Raw genomic sequence first — 17,855 nt, 5'->3', positions numbered from 1 at the left:
TGTAAGTCATTAAGAACTTGCTTTATGTAGACCCTGTTTCTGTAAAAACTTAGCCAGGCGTGGTGGCACGTGCCTGTGGTCCTAGGCTTGTAAGGTGAGAGGGAAGATGACTTGAACCCGGGAGGTGGAGGCTGCAGTGAGTCGTGATCATGCCACCACACTCCAGTCTGGGCGACGGGGTAAAACCCTGACTCTAAACAAATAAATAAAAGGAGAACTTTTTATTTTAGAATTTTAGATTTACAAGCCCAGTGCAGTGGCTCATGCCTGTCATCCCAACACTTTGGGAGGCCAAGGTGGGCAGATCACTTGAGGCCAGGGGGTTCGAGACCAGTCTGGCCAACCTGGTGAAACCCCCTCTCTACTGAATATATAAAAAGTTAGGCTGGGCATGGTGGTAGACGCCTGTAATCCCAGCTACTTGGGAGGCTGAGACAGGAGACTCGCTTGAACCTGGGAGGTGGAGGTTACAGTGAGCCAAGATCACACCACTGTATTCCAGCCTTGGTGACAAAGCGAGGCTCCGTCTCAAAAAAAAAAAAAAGAATTTCAGACGTATGGGAAAGTTACAAAGATGGTCGTGTTCCTTTACACATGGTACCCAGGTTCACCAAAGGTTCGCATCTGATGCTGCTCTGTACATTGGTTGTAGCTAAGGAACCAGCACTGGCATATTACTATTCGCTAAACACCACTGTTCCTTTGGTTTGCTAGTTTCCTCTAATGTCCTTTTTCTATTCCGCTCGCCCCCCCAGGATACCACATGAGGTTTAGTTGTTACGTCTCCATAGGCACCTCTTGGCTGTGACAGTGTCCAACCCTCTGTTGTTGATGGCCTTGGCAGTTGTGAGGAGTACCAGTCAAGGATTTTGTACAATGTCCAGGGACAGCTTTTTGGCTTCACATTGGATGTGGTAGCAGGTCAGTCTGAGATCCTTGAAAACCCTGACTCAGACTGGCATTGACAGATGGGTGTTTTATTTCTAGAGGGCTCAAACCCATCGGAGAATTTCTTTGCACCTCCTGTGCTTTGGTGATGTCTTGTTTTCTTTCAAGTTTAAAAGAATTTGTCCTTTGGCAAAACCCCATTGCTACAAAAAATAAGAAAATTAGCTGGGCATGGTGGCATACGCCTGTGGTCCCAGCTACCCTGGAGGCTCTGGTGGGAGGATCGCTGGAGCCCAAGAGCTCAAGGCTGCAATGAGCCAAGATTGCACCACTGCACTTCAGCCTGGGCAACTGTGCAAGACCCTGTCTAAAAAAAAAGTCCTTTTTCTTCACAGCTGGCCTAATTCCCACTAATTCCCCTTCAGCTGTTGAGGCTCAAGGGTCACTGTTTTGTTCTACTTCTATTCACCTGCCAGGCTCCATCTTTGACTTAGATATGCGTGACAGGACCATACAGCTTTCATCTAATTGCTCTCTCTTTGGGATCCTGTTACGTGCTAGGGCCTTATTCTAGAGCATGAGCAAAACCGATGTGATCCTGGTCCTGAGGGGCTCACGATGGGAGTGGAGGAAATCTACGGTCTCTATTATTCATTCGCCACATACTTACGGAGCACCTACTACGTGCTAGGCACATGCTAGGTTGGGGGAGTAGGCGTTCTAGTGGAGTCTGTTGAGGAAATAAACCCACTAATGAACATGGAATTTAAAATGGTATTGTATTTTAAAGGTAAAGCAGTGGGGTCTTCGGGAGGATAACTGAGGGGTCCCTGTGGTTTGGGAGAGTCATCCAAGAATCCTTTGAAGTAACCTTTTCAAACTTCACTGTGGTGTAACATGCAGACCTGGAAGTGTGTGAAGTATGTGAAACACATCTGAAGCTGTTTCCGTGTGTGTGCAACGCAAGTGACCAGCACCCCAGAGGGCTCCCTCCTGCTTCCCCCATGCCAGGACCCTGCACTCTCATACACACCGCCTCTTATCACCACAGGTTAGATTTCTCTGTTCTTGAATGTCATGTGAATGGAATCACACAGTAGGTTGCCTTTTGTTTTATTTATTTTGAGACAGGGTCTCTGTCACCTAGGCTGGAGTGCAGTGGCACAATCATGGCTCATTGTAGCCTCGACCTCCCAGCCTCAGGTTATCTTCATGCCTCGTGCAGCTGCTTTGGGAGAAGTTTGGCAGTTTCTCTCAAGTAAACATGCACCTACTCTATGATCGAGCAACCCCACTGTAGGAATCCACCGGAGAGAAATGAAAGGACGTGTGTCCATACTTAGACCTAGATGCACTACAGGCAGTAGCTCACGCCTGTAATCCCAGCACTTTGGAAGGCCTAGGTGGGTGGATCCCCTGAGGTCAGGAGTTTGAGGCCAGCTTGGCCAACATGACAAAACCCCATCTCTACTTAAAAACAAACAAACAAAAACCACAGAAAAGAGAACCTGAGAGGGTAGGTTGAGGCTGCAATGAGCCAAGATCAGGCCACTGCACTCCAGCCCGGTTAACAGAAACCCTGCCTCAAAATAAATAAAACGAAAGGCAACCTAACCCCGAGTAGCTGGGATCACAGTCACGTGCCACCACTCCTTGCTAATAAATAGGTTGCCTTTTATTTCTGGCCCCTTTTGCCCAGCATAAGAATATTTTAGAGACTGATCACATTGATCATGTGTGTCAATAGTTTCTCGGTTGGTTTTTTTTTTTTTTTTTTGAGACAGGGTCTTGCTCCAACCTCAGCCTCCTGAGTAGCTGGGACCACAGGCATGCAGCACGACACCCAGCCAATTTTCGTATTTTTTGTAGAGATGGGGTTTCGCCATGTTGCCCAGGCTGGTCTTGAACTCCTGGGCTCAAATGATCCCCCTACCTCGGCCTCCCAAAGTGCTGGGATTACAGGCGTGAGTCACTGCACCGGCCTGGTTGTTTTTTTTTTTTTTTTTTTTTGGTTTGTTTTGTTTTTTTGTTTTTTTCAGTACTGAATAGATTCTGCACGATGTCTTCATGTCCCACAACTGGTTTATCCCATCCTCTGTTGATGAATATTTGGGTTGTTTCTATTTTGATTTATGAATAAGGCTGTTATGAAGCTTGCATCTAGGTCTAAGTATGGACACACTTCTCTGAGGTGGATTCCTAGCAGCGGCGTTGTTCGGTCATAGAGTAGGTGTACGTTTGTTTACTTCAGAGAAATTACCAAACTACTCCCAAAGTAGCTGCACCATTTTGTGTCCCACCGGCATGTGGGCAAGAGTTCCCGGTGGCTCCACATCCCCACCAGAGTCACTTTAGTATATGTGTTCCTGGATCTTAAGGTGGCTTTAATTGCATTTCCCTGATGACTCACCGAGGTTAAGCACCTTTTTGTATGTTCATTGACCATTGGAATTTGGTCTTTGGTGAGGTGTATGTTTTTATTATCTGTCTAGTCTTTTAAAAATTGATTTGTAAAAGTCATTATATATTGTGGACAATTTCTTTGCATTTCCTAACTTTGTGGGCTGGCTTTTCACCAAAAGCATTTTTTGTGGGGGAGAGGGACTCTCGCCCTGTCACCCAGGCTGGAGTGCACTGGAACAATCTCCGCTCACTGCAACCTCCACCTCCCAGGTTGTTAACGCGATTCTTCTGCCTCAGCCTCCCAAGTAGCTGGGATTACAGGCGCCTGCCACCGTGCCTGGCTAGTTTTTTGTATTTTTAGTAGAGATGGGTTTTTGCCATGTTGACCAGGCTGGTCTTGAACTCCTGACTTCAGTTGATCCACCCACCTCAGCCTCCCAAAGTGTTGGGATTGCAGGTGGGAGCCACCGCACCCAGCCCCAGTTTTTGCATTTTTAGTAGAGTGGTTTCATCATGCTGGTCGGGCTGGTCCTGAACTCCTGACCTCAGGTGATCTGCCCTCCTTGGCCTCCCAAAGTGCTGGGATTACAGGTGCAGGCCACCATGCCTGGCCAGGAGGTCACTTTTGGACTGAGAGTTTTATCCTAAGTAACTCACTGGACCTTCCAGGCAGAGGGAACAGCATGGGCAGGGACCCTGCATGGAGAATGTGTTTAGCATGTTTTGAAGAAAGGACAGCAGGAAGAGGCTGGTGTGGTGGGAGCACAGAGAGGGAGATGGGGAGTGGGAAGTGCGTGTAGGCACAGGACACTGGGAACGGGGGGATTTAGCATTTTATTCCAAACATAACCAGAAGCTGTTGGAAAAATGAAAGCACAGATAAAAATGGTTTTATCATCATATGTTAAAAATCTCGAGGCTGTGACACCATGAAAGACAGATAACGGCCCCAATACATGATCTTATCTGTGTGACACTGTGGGGTTCTTCACTTTGAAAAACAACTTCTGTGGCTAGTTTCGGTGGCTCATGCCAGTAATCCCAGCACTTTGGGAGACCGGGGCAGATCACCTGAGATCGCGAGTTTGAGACGAGCCTGGCCAACATGGTGAAACCTCATCTCTAATAAAAATTATCTTGGTCACCAGGCATGTTGGCTCATGCCTGTAATCCCAGCACTTTGGGAGGCCAAGGCCGGTGGATCATGTGGGGTCAGGAGTTCGAGACCAGACTGACCAACATGGTGAGACCCCATCTCTACTAAAAATACAAAATTAGCCTGGTGTGGTGGCAGGCGCCTGTAATCCCAGCTACTAGGGGGGCTGAGGCAGGAGAACCACTTGAACCTGGGAGCCGGAGGTTGCAGGGAGCTGAGATCACACCACTATACTCCAGCCTGGGTGACAAGAGTGAAACCCCGTCTCAAAAAACTAACTAAATAAGTAATTAAAATAATCTTGGAAAACCAGGTGTTGGGAGCCAGCTGGCCCTGGGTTTGAATAATGAATGAGCTTCTACTCAGTTCCTCCCACATAGGGCTGTGCGTGTCTCGGCGGGGAGAGTGCATGTGCCGTGTGCCTGGCGCCGGGAGTGCTGTGTGTGTGCTGTGTTACTGTTGTCTCTGTTGCTATGGTTTCTTATGGTTGTGACTTCGGGCCGAGGGCCTGGGTTTATCTTCAGTGCTGGCTGGGCCCTCGGGGGAAGGCATCCCCAAGACTCCTGTTCTCTGAGAACCCTGATGGTGGGGCCCCATCAGATTCCCCAGGGCTTTCCCCGATCCAGGGAACCAGGGAGATCCAGAGGGCTTTTCCTTAGCCCCAGCTGGCTGGGGCTCTGTCATAGGCTTGGCGGTTGCTGTGGGGCCTAGGGTGCCGCCTGCAAAGCCAGCAGCCCTGGTGAGGCTTCTCTTAGGCTTCTCCTAGCCCCTCCGAGCATCGGTGGAACAGTCCAGGTGGCTCAGGAGTGTCCTCTCAGTGAATCTGTGTTCAGGCGATGGGCCGAGGGCGCTCAGAATGCAAGTCTTGCATGTGCCTGTCAGGTGGTCAGCTGTAACCCCTGACCTCTGACCCAGGGTTTGGCTCTGGGCACAGCTTTAAACAAAAGAAAAAGGAAGTTCTGACAACCAGTGGGTGGTGACGAAGGGCTTACGCTTTGGATCTGCACCTGCACTCTGTCACTTAAAGGGTGCCCTGCAGGAGAGGAAGCAGATGTAATCCCAGTGCCAGCCTGGAGGAGGCCCTGCTGCCCAGAGTTGAAAAGGCTTTGGAGGGAGAGAGCCAAGACAGGGCAGCTGCCCAGAAGTCTGAGGCCCGGTGGGCCCTAGCTCCATCCCTACCAGCTGTGCGACCCAGGCCTGTGGAGCAGGGTAATGGCACAGCTCCTCTAGGGGCTGTGAGGGCTGTGCAGGGAGAGAGCACTCTGTGACCAGGGGCGTGCAAGGGGAAGCCACAGCCTGCCAGGGGTGGGAGGGGGGATGGGGTGGGGGAGGAGAAGCCTCTGTTTTCCAAGGTCAGGAGAAGGAGAGAGAAGCCCTGGCTTTCTCTGGTCTCAGTGGCATCCCTGCAGGTGGGCAGCGTGGGCCCTTGGGAGGCGGGAGGGGGCAGCCTTCCCTGGGGTTGGTCAGCAAAGGCCCCTTGGCAGGAGGTGGCAGTTCTGACATCCGGGTGAGGGAGTCCCAGGTTGAAGAACGGCAGGTGCACCGGCCCTGGGGTGAGCCGGAAGAGGCAAGTTTGTGGAATAGCCAGGTAGGCAGGGCTTCAAGGGAGCAGGGAGGGGTGAGACTGCAAAGCTGGTGGGGCTGGATTGCCCGGGCCACAGTGGGGACTTTAGGTTTTACATTAAAGGCAATGGGAACAATTGAAGGATTTAGGCCTAGAGGGCCTGAGATACTTGCCGGGGCCACCTAGAGGTGGGAGTGGGTGAGAGGGACCCTCCAGGATACCTGTGGTCTCCCAGCTCAGGCCAGCGGTGGTCGAGTTTGGCAGGATTTCTTTTAGAGACCTCCCTCCCCTGGGTACTGCTGAGCCCCAGGCAGGGCAAGGACAGGGGAGCAGTGTATTTAGCTGGGGGGAAGGTGTCAGGCCTCTCTTCACCCATCATCAGGGTCACGGCCGACACTCCTGCAGCAAGACAGGTCAGCAAGAGAAAAGCATCACAGAGTTATTGAATCCAAGTTTTATGTGACACGGAGCCTTCAGGAATGAAGACCAAAAGACCTAGGGAAATGGTCTGTCTGGTGTTTAGATCTGATGGAGCAGGGATTGCCACGTAAAAATGGGATTGGGGGCTTGGTGCGGTGGCTCACTCCTGTAATCTCAGCCTGGGACAAAGCGAGACTCTCTCTCAAAGAAAAAAAAAAAAGGGATTGGGATGAAAGGGTGTGATCTATCTACTGGAATAGATGGAGGTGGGGCCCCAGCAAGGCCTGCCTGCTCCAATTCCTCTTGGCCTCTGCATGGCGTTCCTTCCTCCTGGTATAGGGCAGGTCCTCTCTGGAACTTACAACCTGCCTCCCTCAGACAAGGTAATTTAGAGAATTTCTTTGTGGATGGTTCCTACCCAAAAAGGTGGGGGAAGGTTAGAGTCATATTTCTAGGTTTTATGGCTGGCTTTCAGGCAGAGAGGTTCTATTTTTTTTTTTTTTTTTTTTTTTTTTGAGACGGAGTTTCGCTCTTGTTACCCAGGCTGGAGTGCAATGGCGCGATCTCGGCTCACCGCAACCTCTGCCTCCTGGGCTCAGGCAATTCTCCTGCCTCAGCCTCCTGAGTAGCTGGGATTACAGGCACGCGCCACCATGCCCAGCTAATTTTTGTATTTTTAGCAGAGACGGGGTTTCACCATGTTGACCGGGATGGTCTTGATCTCTTGACCGCGTGATCCACCCGCCTTGGCCTCCCAAAGTGCTGGGATTACAGGCTTGAACCACCGCGCCCGGCCTCTTTTCTTTTTTTTTTTTTTTTAAATACAGAGATGGGGTTTCACCATGGTCTCGATCTCTTGACCTTGTAATCCGCCCTCCTCGGCCTCCCGAAGTGCTGGGATTACAGCTGTGAGCCACCGCACCCAGCCAAGGGGTTCTAAATTCTGTGACCCACCTTGAAGAAGAATTCTGGTTTTGTTTTTCTTTTTCTTTTTTTTTTTTTTTTTCCAGAGAGATGGACGTTTGTTATGTTGCCTAGGCTGGCCTCGAATTCTTGGCCTCAAGCAGTCCTCCTGCCTCGGCCTCCCAAAGTGTTGGGATTACAGGTGTGAGCCACTGCACCCGGCCATCTGGTTTCTGTGACTCACTTCAGGGGCAAAGGAGGGTGAGAGAGACAGGAGGTCAGAAGAAGGTCAGAGAGACTGTGCTTCTGAGGGCCCCTTCTGAGCCCTTCTAGTCGAAGGTCTTAGCATGCCACAGCACCTTTCTTTAGGGTGTTGTCTTCTGAGCCTCAACATTCATGACCTTAAATGTGTGCCTCCACATGCCAGGCATTGCCCTAAACCCTTGCACCTTCCTGTAAGCTGGAGTTCGCTGGCCCATTTGACAGATGAGGAAACTGAGGCACTGGGAGAGGCAGAGAGACTCGGCTTGGGGTCATGAAGGAGATCTGAACCCTGAGATAGGAACCTCTGATCCCAGGAAGCCCCTAATCCCAAGTCCCTGGCCACCCGCTGAACTGGTTCAGACCAGAGGATGTGGAATGCCGGCTCCAGGCCGGGCTGGACCTGAGGCGCCGGTCTACCTGGCAGTTATAAGAAAAGGAAATTGCGCGGGCTGCCACATTTACAACCTAAAGCAGAGAGAGTTCACAGAACCCAGACTTCTGGTTTCTCCTATGAAGTCAGGGGATCTGGTGGTGCCAGACTGGCACTGGAGGAGGTCCCAGCCTGGCCTGTGCTGCTGCTGCTTTGGCAGGAGAGCCTGATGGGAAGGTGACAGCCTTGGGGACCCTGGAGAAGGGAACAGATTCCAGAAGCAGCTGCTGGGCTGGAGTAGCTGGCCTTGGGCCCCAGACCTTCCCGGGGAGGTGGGGCTCCCATCCGTTTCTTTTTTTTCTTTTTTTTTTTTGAGACAGAGTCTCTGTCACCAGGCTGAAGTGCAATGGTGTGGTCTCGGCTCACTGCAACCTCTGCATCCTGGGTCCAAGCAATTCTTCTGCCTCAGCTTCCCGAGTAGCTGGAACTATAGGTATGTGCCACCAAACCCAGCTAATTTTTGTATTTTTAGTTTTACCATGTTGGCCAAGCTAGTCTCAATCTCTTGACCTCACGTGATCCACTCGCCTCGGCCTTTCAAAGTGCTGGGATTACAGGGATGAGCCACCATGCCCGGCCAAGAGCTCCCATTTCAAATGCAGCATACTTAGCCTGCTGGGCCTCAGTTTCCACCTATGCCCAGGCATGGGTTGGCTGAGATGGTCTCGGAGTCCTGCCAGCTCTGGTGGTTCTGGAGGCTGAGCCTCAGTTTCCCTCATCTGTGCAGTGGAGGACATGATGCAGTTCTAGCTGTTGAAAATGCCCTTTTAACCACCATTTATGGGGCTTTCCTATACACCAGGCACTTTGCTGACCTGGCTTCGTTTAGTCTTCATAGTAGGCCTCTGAGGGTAGCTGTGTCATTAGGCCCATTTCACAGGTGGGGAGACTAGGTCTGAGAGAGCTTAGGTGGCCTTCCCAAGGTCACATAGCCCCTGTGGCCGGGAGGGGCTTGGAGCCTGGGCAGTGGGTGGCCCCTGTGAGTGGTGGGTCCTCAGAAGGACTTTCTGTCAGTATTGGTGGTGGTGCTGTTAACTAGGGCCCTGTCTGGGTGGGGGTACCTGTTTGGGGCTCTTGGACCAAGTAAAGCTGTGGCTATTTTATCCGAAGCCACCATTTTACAGATGTGGACACTGAGGCCTGTAGGGGCCTGGCCAGTGCCCTTCGCCTGGCATGGAGGGCCCTGCCTGGCACACCTCACCCGCAGCCTCTGATGCCTAGCTTGGAGAAGGCATAGAAGAGGGGCTGGGGGATGCCTTGGGGAGACTCAACCCCAGCCCCTACCTGTACCACAGGCCTGAGTACTCAGGGGGCAGTGGTCTGGTTGGGAGTGGCTGAGACTCAGGGGCAAATGTGCTTCAGAGTCGTCCCCATTCATCTCCTTCCGAGCCAGGTGTCCTTGGTGAGTGACTTGGCCTTGCTACCTCAGTTTTCTCGTCTGTAAAATGGGAAGCGTCATGGGGGGCAGCCTACAGTAAGCACTGACTGGGCAGGTGAGGGGCAGTCTTGGGCCCACCCCCCTGGTGGGAGACATTGGGGCACCCACAAGCCCCGAAATGAGGCTACCCTAACCTTGATTTTGGAAGCACAAAGTCCCCCCCCCAGAGATAGCACAGGAGCTGGGGTCTCCAGCCCTTGGGGACCTCGGTTCCTAGGTGTGCCTGGGTCTGTGGGGGACGCAGAGGCACAGGTGGACAGCTCCCTCTGGGTGGGCCGTGACCCTGCCTGGGCACAAGAGGGCCATGCCCGTCTGTCCTTGCAGTGATTCTTCCAGGCGGCACTACCCTTACACTTCCTTTACAGAGGAGGAAGCTGAGGCCAGGAGTCGGGCTCTGGGCCCAGAGCCTTGGTAGGGGTGCAGGGAAACACCCCCATGCCTTCGGGTGTGGGAAAGAGGAAGCAGAAAGAAAGGGATGTCCGCCGGAGGCCTGGCGGTTTCCTCTTGGCCAGAGTGCGAGGAGGAGGAGGAGGGCTGGCAGGAAGCGGCTGCAGGAGGGGCACCGCCTTGGGCTCTGATAGGCACAGGCCTGTCCTGCCCCTGCCCTTCTGAGCCCTGTGACCTGGGGGAAGGCACTTTGCCCTCTCTGTTCCTCAGTTTCTTCTAGTAAAAATAGCAGAATGATGGCTCCCACCCCAGGACTGACTGCTGTCTGGGGAGCGCCTAGGGCCGCGCCCAACAAAGCCAGTGCCCGGCAAGGCTTTGAGGCTGCAGGCATCACTGGGGCAGGCATTTTTATTTATGAGTTAGTTAGTTATTTACAGACAGAGTCTCGCTTTGTTGCCCAGGCTGGAGCACAGTGGTGTGATCTTGGCTCACTTCAACTGCCACTTCCAGGGTTCAAGCAATTGTCCTGCCTCAGCCTCCCAAGTAGCTGGGATTACAGGCACCCATCACTGCGCCCAGCTAATTTTTTTGTATAGGCTGGTCTTGAACTCCTGGCCTCAAGCGATCCACCTGCCTTGGCCTCCCAAGGTGCTAGGATTACAAGCGCGAGCTATAGTACCCAGCCAATTTTTATTAATTGGTTTCCATGTGACAGGCACTGTGTCCACTACATCCCATGGAGTCCTCACCACAAACCCCGGCGGTAGGGAGAGTGATGCAGCCATCTCACAGCCAAGAAAACTAGGCACAGAGAGGTCCAGAAACTTGCCCGAGGCCCCAGAGCTGGGAGGTGGCCGAGGCAGGAAATGGAGCTCCTGGTGGGCTGCCAAGGCCAGGGGGCACCGGAGACATAGGGTTTGTGTTTAGTTCCCGGAATAGGCAGAGAAAGCACCCACCCTCTACCCTCAGAACAAGCCCGTATCCCGGCAAGAAGGGCAGACTGAGCCCTTGTCTCAGCAGGCAGGCAGAGCTCAGGTCTTGGCGGGCACACAGGCTTAAGAAGCCGGTTTTTCCCCAGGCCCATCTCTCCTGGGGGACCAGGGGCAGAGGCTCCCAGGGTAGGAATGGAGGTCCCGTCCTCATGCTGTCCTAGGCTGCTGGGTGACCTGGGTAGGTCCCAGCCCTCTCTGAGCTATGAAGTGGGTTGTGGGGAAGGAGGAGGGGGTTGGGCAGGGTTCCGTGTGGCCCCAGCCGCACACACCGCCGCCCTATCTGCCTCCTTATTGGGGTTCCACGCAAAATCGTTTTTGAAAAATTGCTTTGCCATTATAAGAAACCCCCGACCGCGCTGAAACCGCGGGGGCAGATGGTATCGGGGCACTTCCTTTCAGCTCAAATTCTGTGAATCCACAGCCTAGAAAGTGCCCTGAATCCAACAAATGGTGGGTAATTAAGTTGTTAAGGTCCATCCCCGCCCTCTCCTGCTTACCAGACCTGGCTGCTCTTACTGGCTTCTTGGAGTTTGGTGTGGTATTTTTTATTTGCGGGCCTGGTGTTGAGATAATCGTGGAGTCAGGGCTATGGGCTTGGAGGGTCAGGGTCAGGGTCCAGGGATGAAGAGTGGACACTGGAGAAGGGCAGATGGACAGGGTCAGGTTCAGATCTTGGCTCTTGTGTCCTTGCCGTGTGGCTCTGGGCCAAGAACGTGGCCTCTCTGAGCCTCAGTGGCTCATTATGGAAAATGGGATGCCAGCACTTGCCTTAGTGGGTTGCTTTGAGCCAAATACAGGCTCAGGGAGGAGCTGGCATGAAATGTTCTTACCTTGAAGGGCGGAAAAAGGGGAAGGGGGCCACTAGATCCCAGAGGTGGGACCCCAGGGTCCCTTCCTGGGATGGGCAGCAGCCTAGCTGCTCCCCACAGCACCCCCTGGCAGGCCCCACTGGCGCTGCTGGAAATCCCCCACCCAGTTCTTTGTGAATGGAAAAGGAAACCGAATGCACTAGAAGAGGTCTCTGAGTCCTGGCCTGATGGGGGGGCTTCCTCCCCCAGTGCAGGAGGAGCCACCTCAGCTTCCTTTCTGGGGCCCCATATTTCCTTTTTCTTATCTCCCCTCTGAGTTGCGGAGGAGTCTGTGGACCCTGCCACTGTTTGGCCTCTGGAATCACTGGGTGACAGCATACATTGAGGTGATTAAGGGCCATGTGGCCTCTGGGCCTCCCTCGCTGTGGCTACTGCCCGGGACCCCCCAACCCCTTGCCTGACTTGAACGCCGACCTTGGGCCTCCACATAGGTAACCACTCTCTCTAGGGTACTGCTGGGAATGGGGCCCTGCCCTGTCTTCATCTGTACACCCCATGTAATCTAGGAACTGTCTGTAATTTGCGGGGGGACTTCATGTCTGAGTCCTAATGTTTTTTCTTTTCTTCTTCTTTTTTTTTTTTTTTGAGGAGTTTCACTCTTGTTACCCAGGCTGGAATGCAATGATGCTATCTCGGCTCACCGCAACCTCTGCCTCCCAGGTTCAAGCAGTTCTCCTGCCTCAGCCTCCCGAGTAGCTGGGATTACAGGCATGCACCACCATACCTGGCCAATTTTTTTTGTATATTTAGTAGAGACAAGGTTTCTCCATGTTGATAAGGTTGGTCTCAAACTCTCAACCTTAGGTGATCCACCTGCCTCAGCCTCCCAAAGTGCTGGGATTACAGGCGTGAGCCACTGTGCTCGGCATTATTTTGCTTTTTCAATTAATCAAGCTCATGGCAGAGACTATTAAAAAACAAACAGTACCTGAAAAATTTCCCACAATCTCACTACCCAGAGAGAACCAGCATTTCTATTTGGTAGATATCATTGTCAGTTGTTGCCATTTTTGTTTTGTTTTTGACACAGGGTCTTGCTCTGTCTCCCAGGCTGGAGTGCAGTGGCACCATCTCAGCTCATTGCATCCTCAACCTCCTAGCCTGAAGTGATCTTCCCGCCCCAGCCTCCCAAGTAGCTGGAACTATTTAATGCTGCTATTAGCATAGACATTAGCAGGATACTATGCCCTGCTAATTTTTAATTTTTTTTGTAGAGACAGAATCTTATTCTGTTGCCTAGGCTTGTCTCAAACTCTTAGGCTCAAGCAATCCTCCTGCCTGGTCTTCCAGAGTTCTGGGATTACAGGCATGAACCGTCACGGCATCCAGCCTCTTCTCTGTCTTTAACTTTGCCTCCTCCCCCAAGTCGCAATTCCTTCAGCAGTTGCTGGGAAGGGATTACTTTTTGCACAATTCTGTCTAGAGCCCTTGGTAGGCAGGAGCTTGTGGACAAAAACTTCAGCCCTTGCGTTCCTCATACTGTTTGGTCACCTGCTTTTTTCATTTTGTGTCTTGAACATTTTTCTGTATTTTTTTTTCCACCTCCCAGGTTCAAGTGATTCTCGTGCCTCAGCCTTCCGAGTAGCTGAGATTACAGGCGCCCACCACCATACCGGGCTAATGTTTGTATTTTCAGTAGAGACAGGGTTTCACCATGTTGGCCAGGCTGGTCTCAAACTCCTGACCTCAGGTGATCTGCCCACCTCAGCCTCCCAAAGTGCTGGAATTAGAGGTGTGAGCCACTGTGCCCAGCCCATTTTTAACTTTGTTGCTGGTATAGATGACCCTGGGATGAACACCTTGTGTATCAGTCCTGGTGCCTGCCTCTGATGACTTTCTTCTGCTCAGTTCCTAGAAGGGGAGTGTTGGGTCAAGGCTTTTATGAACACTTCTGATGCGTTCTTGCTCTCAAAGCTTTATTGAGATATAATTCACATACCATAAAATTCACTGGTGTAGGCCAGGTATGGTGGCTTATGCCTGTAATCCCAGCACTTTGGGAGGCTGAGGCGGGCGGATCATGAGGTCAAGAGATCGAGACTCTCCTGGCCAACATGGTGAAACCCCATCTCTATTAAAATACAAAACTTAGCTGGACATGGTAACACACATATGTAGTCCCAGCTACTTGGGAAGCTGAGGAGAATTGCTTCAACCCGGGAGGCAGAGGCTGCAGTGAGCCAAGATCATGCCACTGGGCTCCAGCCTGGCGACAGAGCAAGACTGTATCAAAAATAAAATTTGCTTGTGTAAAGCATGCAAGTTATTGGTTTTTAGTATATTTACAGAGTTGTGCAACCCTCACCATAATCTAATTTTAGAACATTTTTGTCATTGAAAAAGGAAACCTTGTACTCGTGAACAGTCACTCTCCATACCTCCCTCCCCGGCCCCTGGCAACCACTCCTCTCCTTTCTGTCTCTAGGGATTTGCCTATTCTGCACATTTCACATACATGGAATTGTAGACTACGAAGCCTTTTGTGTCTGGCTTCCCTCACTTAGCATCATGTTTTTGAGGTTCACCGAGGTTATAGCATGTGTTTTGTTCCTTTTTATGGCTGAATAAGACTCCATTGCGTGCATTTACTACGTTTTGCTTATTTGTTCGTCACCTGATGGACATCAAGTTATCCCTACTTTCTGGCTGTTATGAATAATGCTGCTCTGATCACCTCTGGACAAGTTGTTGTATGGATCTGTGTTTTTGTTTCTCTGTTTCATTTCTCTTGGGATACATCTAGGGCTAATTTTTTTCTCTACACTGCACTGATAGTGTACTGGGGCACATAACAATTCTATGTTTAATAACAATAACATTGAGCTGGGCACAGTGGCTCAGGCCTGTAATCCCAGCACTTTGGGACGCTAAGGCAGGTGGATCACTTGATGTCAGAAGTTTGAGACCAGCCTGGCCAACATGGTGAAACGCTGTCTCTAAAAATACAAAAATTAACTGGGAGTGGTAGTGGCTGCCTGTAATCCCAGCTACTCAGGAGGCCAAGGCAGCAGAATCGCTTGAACCCAGGAGGCAGATGCTGCAACAAGCTAAGATCATGCCACTGCACTCTAGCCTGGGCAACACAGTGAGACTGTGACCCCAAATAAGTAAATACACTGCCAACTTGTCTTCCAAAGCAACTGCACCTTTTTATATTCCTGGCAGCGTTGCATGAGGACTCCAGTTTCTCTACATCCTTATCAATACTTGTTGTTGTCTCTCTTGATTACAGCCATCCTAGCCATCCTAAAGGGTGTGAGGTATCTCAGTGTGGTTTGTTTTTTTAAACAGGGTCTTGCTTTGTCACCCAGGCTGGAGTGCAGTAGCACTCTCTCAGCTCACTGCAGCCTGAACTCCTGGGCTCAAGTGATCCTCCTACCTCAGCCTCTTGAATAGCTAGGATTACAGGTACATACCACCACACTCGGCTAATTTTTGTTTTTTTTTTCCTACACTATGCTGATGTGGTTTTCTGTTTTTGTTTTTTGAAGGGCTGGGGTTTCACCATATTGCCCAGGCTGGTCTCAAACACCTGGCTCAAGCAAGCCTCCTGCCTCAGCCTCCCAATGATGCTGGGATTACAGGTGTGAGGTACCAGATTTAGCCTCAGTGTGGTTTTGATTTGGATTTCCCTGATGGAAAATGGTGTTGAGCGTCTTTTCATCTACCTAATAGCCATTTCTTACTCTTTTGATGCATTATTTTTGAGTAGGTTTCCAGAAAAGTTATACCCAGTATCTTCTTATCACCAGTGGTGCCAGCACTGGGTATTATTTTAAAAACCTTTGCTACCTTCTGGATGAAAAGTGGTTATCTTATCCTTTCTAAGTGTGACTGACCATTTCTCTTGGTTAAAAATTGAGATATATTCATATACCATAAAATTCACTTGTTTAAAGTGTAGAATGCATTGGCTTTTAGTCTATTTAAACAATTGTGCAATGATCACTGTCTAATCCAGAACATTTCCATCACCCTAGAAAAAATCTCAGAGCTGCCGGGCGCGGTGGCTCAAGCCTGTAATCCCAGCACTTTGGGAGGCCGAGGCGGGTGGATCACGAGGTCAAGAGATCGAGACCATCCTGGTCAACATGGTGAAACCCCGTCTCTACTAAAAATACAAAAAATTAGCTGGGCATGGTGGCGCGTGCCTGCAATCCCAGCTACTCAGGAAGTTGAGGCAGGAGAATTGCCTGAACCCAGGAGGCGGAGGTTGCGGTGAGCCGAGATCGCGCCATTGCACTCCAGCCTGGGTAACAAGAGCGAAACTCCGTCTCAAAAAAAAAAAAAAAAAAAAAGAAAAAGAAAAAATCTCAGAGCAGTCAGTCCCAAAACTCCCTGAGTTTTCTGTCCCTGTGGAGTTGGACTGTTTCTCTTCTGTTCCGTGGTCACACACGTTCCTTGTGATTTATCAGGTTATTTCCTCAGCATGTTTGTCTCCTGCACTGCCTGCCTTTTTCTTGATTTGGGAGCCCTCTCGTGGCATAGATATTAGTTCTGTCCCATGTTGCAAATATTTCCCTGGTTTCCGAGTTGACTTTTTAGTTTTGCCCCTGCATTTCTTGACCTATGGAGGTTTGCAAGTTCCAGGCAGTAAAATCCTGTGATCTTTTCCTTTATGGTTTTGTTCTTTGTTTTCTCCTTAGAAAGGCCTTTCCCCACCGAGCATCAGATAAATACTTAGGTTTTATTCTAGTTCTGTCTTGGTTTCCTTTTTTAGTTATTGAATCCAGCTGGCTTTTGTTCTACATGGCTGATATGATTTCCTGTTGTTTTGTGATGTCAGTGAGCAGCTCTCTGTCAAGGCCTGTGACATAATAAGTGCTTAGTAAACAAGCTAAAATGATAGTCATGAAAGTCCGTGCTGGGTGGAGCTCGGAAGGACGTGGGATTCCAGTGCTGTGCTCTGGCTGGAGGAGAACCTGGCCTGGCTGTGCTTGCTGGTTGGGAGGCCCCCTGCCTCAGAAGCCCTTGCTCTCACCTCTTCTTCTGAATCATCATTCTTCGAAGGCAGGCAGTAGCTACTGTTGTCTGGGGCTTTGGGCATCTTGATGGTGACGAGTCCCCTCTTCTCTAGTGCACTCCCCCAACCCGAGATGGGTAACAGAGATTTTTTGTTGTTTCTTAACCACATCTTTTTCCACCCACACCCAGTGCAGAACAGATGCTTGGCTGGGGCTTCCCCAAGCTGGTCCTGGCTCTTTGGCAGGGGGTTGGGCTGTCGGCGCCCCATTCAAGCCTGGGGACCTGGCCCCGCTGGTGTGTGATACTTAGACCCAGCCCTGGGGCCCCATGATACCCTCCATGACTGTCACAGACTTGGGGCCTGGCTGCTGTCCTCACTGGTGTTTGGGAGGGAGTCTTGAGAAGTTGTCCAGGCTGGAGTGCAGTGGTGCAATCTCAGCTCACTGCAGCCTCCACCTCCCTGGTTCAAGTAATTCTCCTGCCTCGGCCTCCAGAGTAGCTGGGATGACAGGTGTGTGCCACCATGCCTGGCTAATTTTACTATTTTTAGTAGAGACAGGGTGTCACCATTGGCCAGGTTGGTCTCAAACTCCTGACCTCAAGTGATCCGCCCATCTTGGCCTCCCAAAGTGCTGGGATTACAGGCATGAGCACCCCCAACCCAGTGCAGGGAAGCTGGGCTTGCCCCCTCCCTGCCAAGGGAGCTGCTTGCTCTTCCTTCTGTTTGGAGGCCAGCACAGCCTAGCATTCATGGTTTGGGGCATCCATGGGCTTGTGGTGGCCAGGAATAGGAGGTGTCACCTGAGAAAGGTGTGGCCAAGGGTAGGGGTGCTGGGCTCAGCCAGGCTGGCCACGGGCAGGAAGGATTCCTGCGGGGACAGCTAGGAGCAGGATGTGGTCATGGGAAGCATGGACTAATGGCAGCTGGCATGCAGCAGGGGAGGTCCACTGGGACCGGGCCTGGAGTGGGGTCTGGTGGCCTGCCGGGTATGGAGCTGAGCGCTGCCCAGAGATGCCATCCTGTCCTCAGAAGTGGCTCAGGCCTGCTGGAGACAGTGTGGGCAGGTAGAAGCTGCTGTGTGTCCTGTGCCATGTGCTGGCCCGTTGGCTGTCAATGCAGCACAGCTCCCAAGGCCTGACAGTTGTTTGTCCTTGTTTGGTACTCGAGAGCCCAGT

At 51.3% G+C, this 17,855-nt stretch overlaps 1 protein-coding gene across 4 annotated transcripts in view; it reads left to right on the top strand.

Moving 5' to 3' along the window:
• Positions 1-17,855, top strand: part of SH2B3 (SH2B adaptor protein 3) — a 48,155-nt gene that overhangs the window by 13,862 nt on the left and 16,438 nt on the right. The window contains exon 1 of one of the 4 annotated variants that reach the window (XM_074402227.1): positions 5,781-16,724. The exons of the other annotated variants lie outside the window; for them this stretch is intronic. Coding sequence (XP_074258328.1) covers positions 16,557-16,724 — 168 coding nt within the window. The 5' untranslated portion in view covers positions 5,781-16,556. Of the gene's footprint in view, positions 1-5,780; positions 16,725-17,855 lie in introns of those variants that run through there. 4 annotated transcript variants of the gene reach the window in all.

The sequence above is a fragment of the Saimiri boliviensis genome, chromosome 7 (assembly GCF_048565385.1).
Source record: "Saimiri boliviensis isolate mSaiBol1 chromosome 7, mSaiBol1.pri, whole genome shotgun sequence".
Taxonomy (NCBI): Eukaryota; Metazoa; Chordata; class Mammalia; order Primates; family Cebidae; genus Saimiri; species Saimiri boliviensis.
Note: the sequence above shows the minus strand (reverse complement) of the source record. Positions and strands in the feature narration are given on the sequence as shown.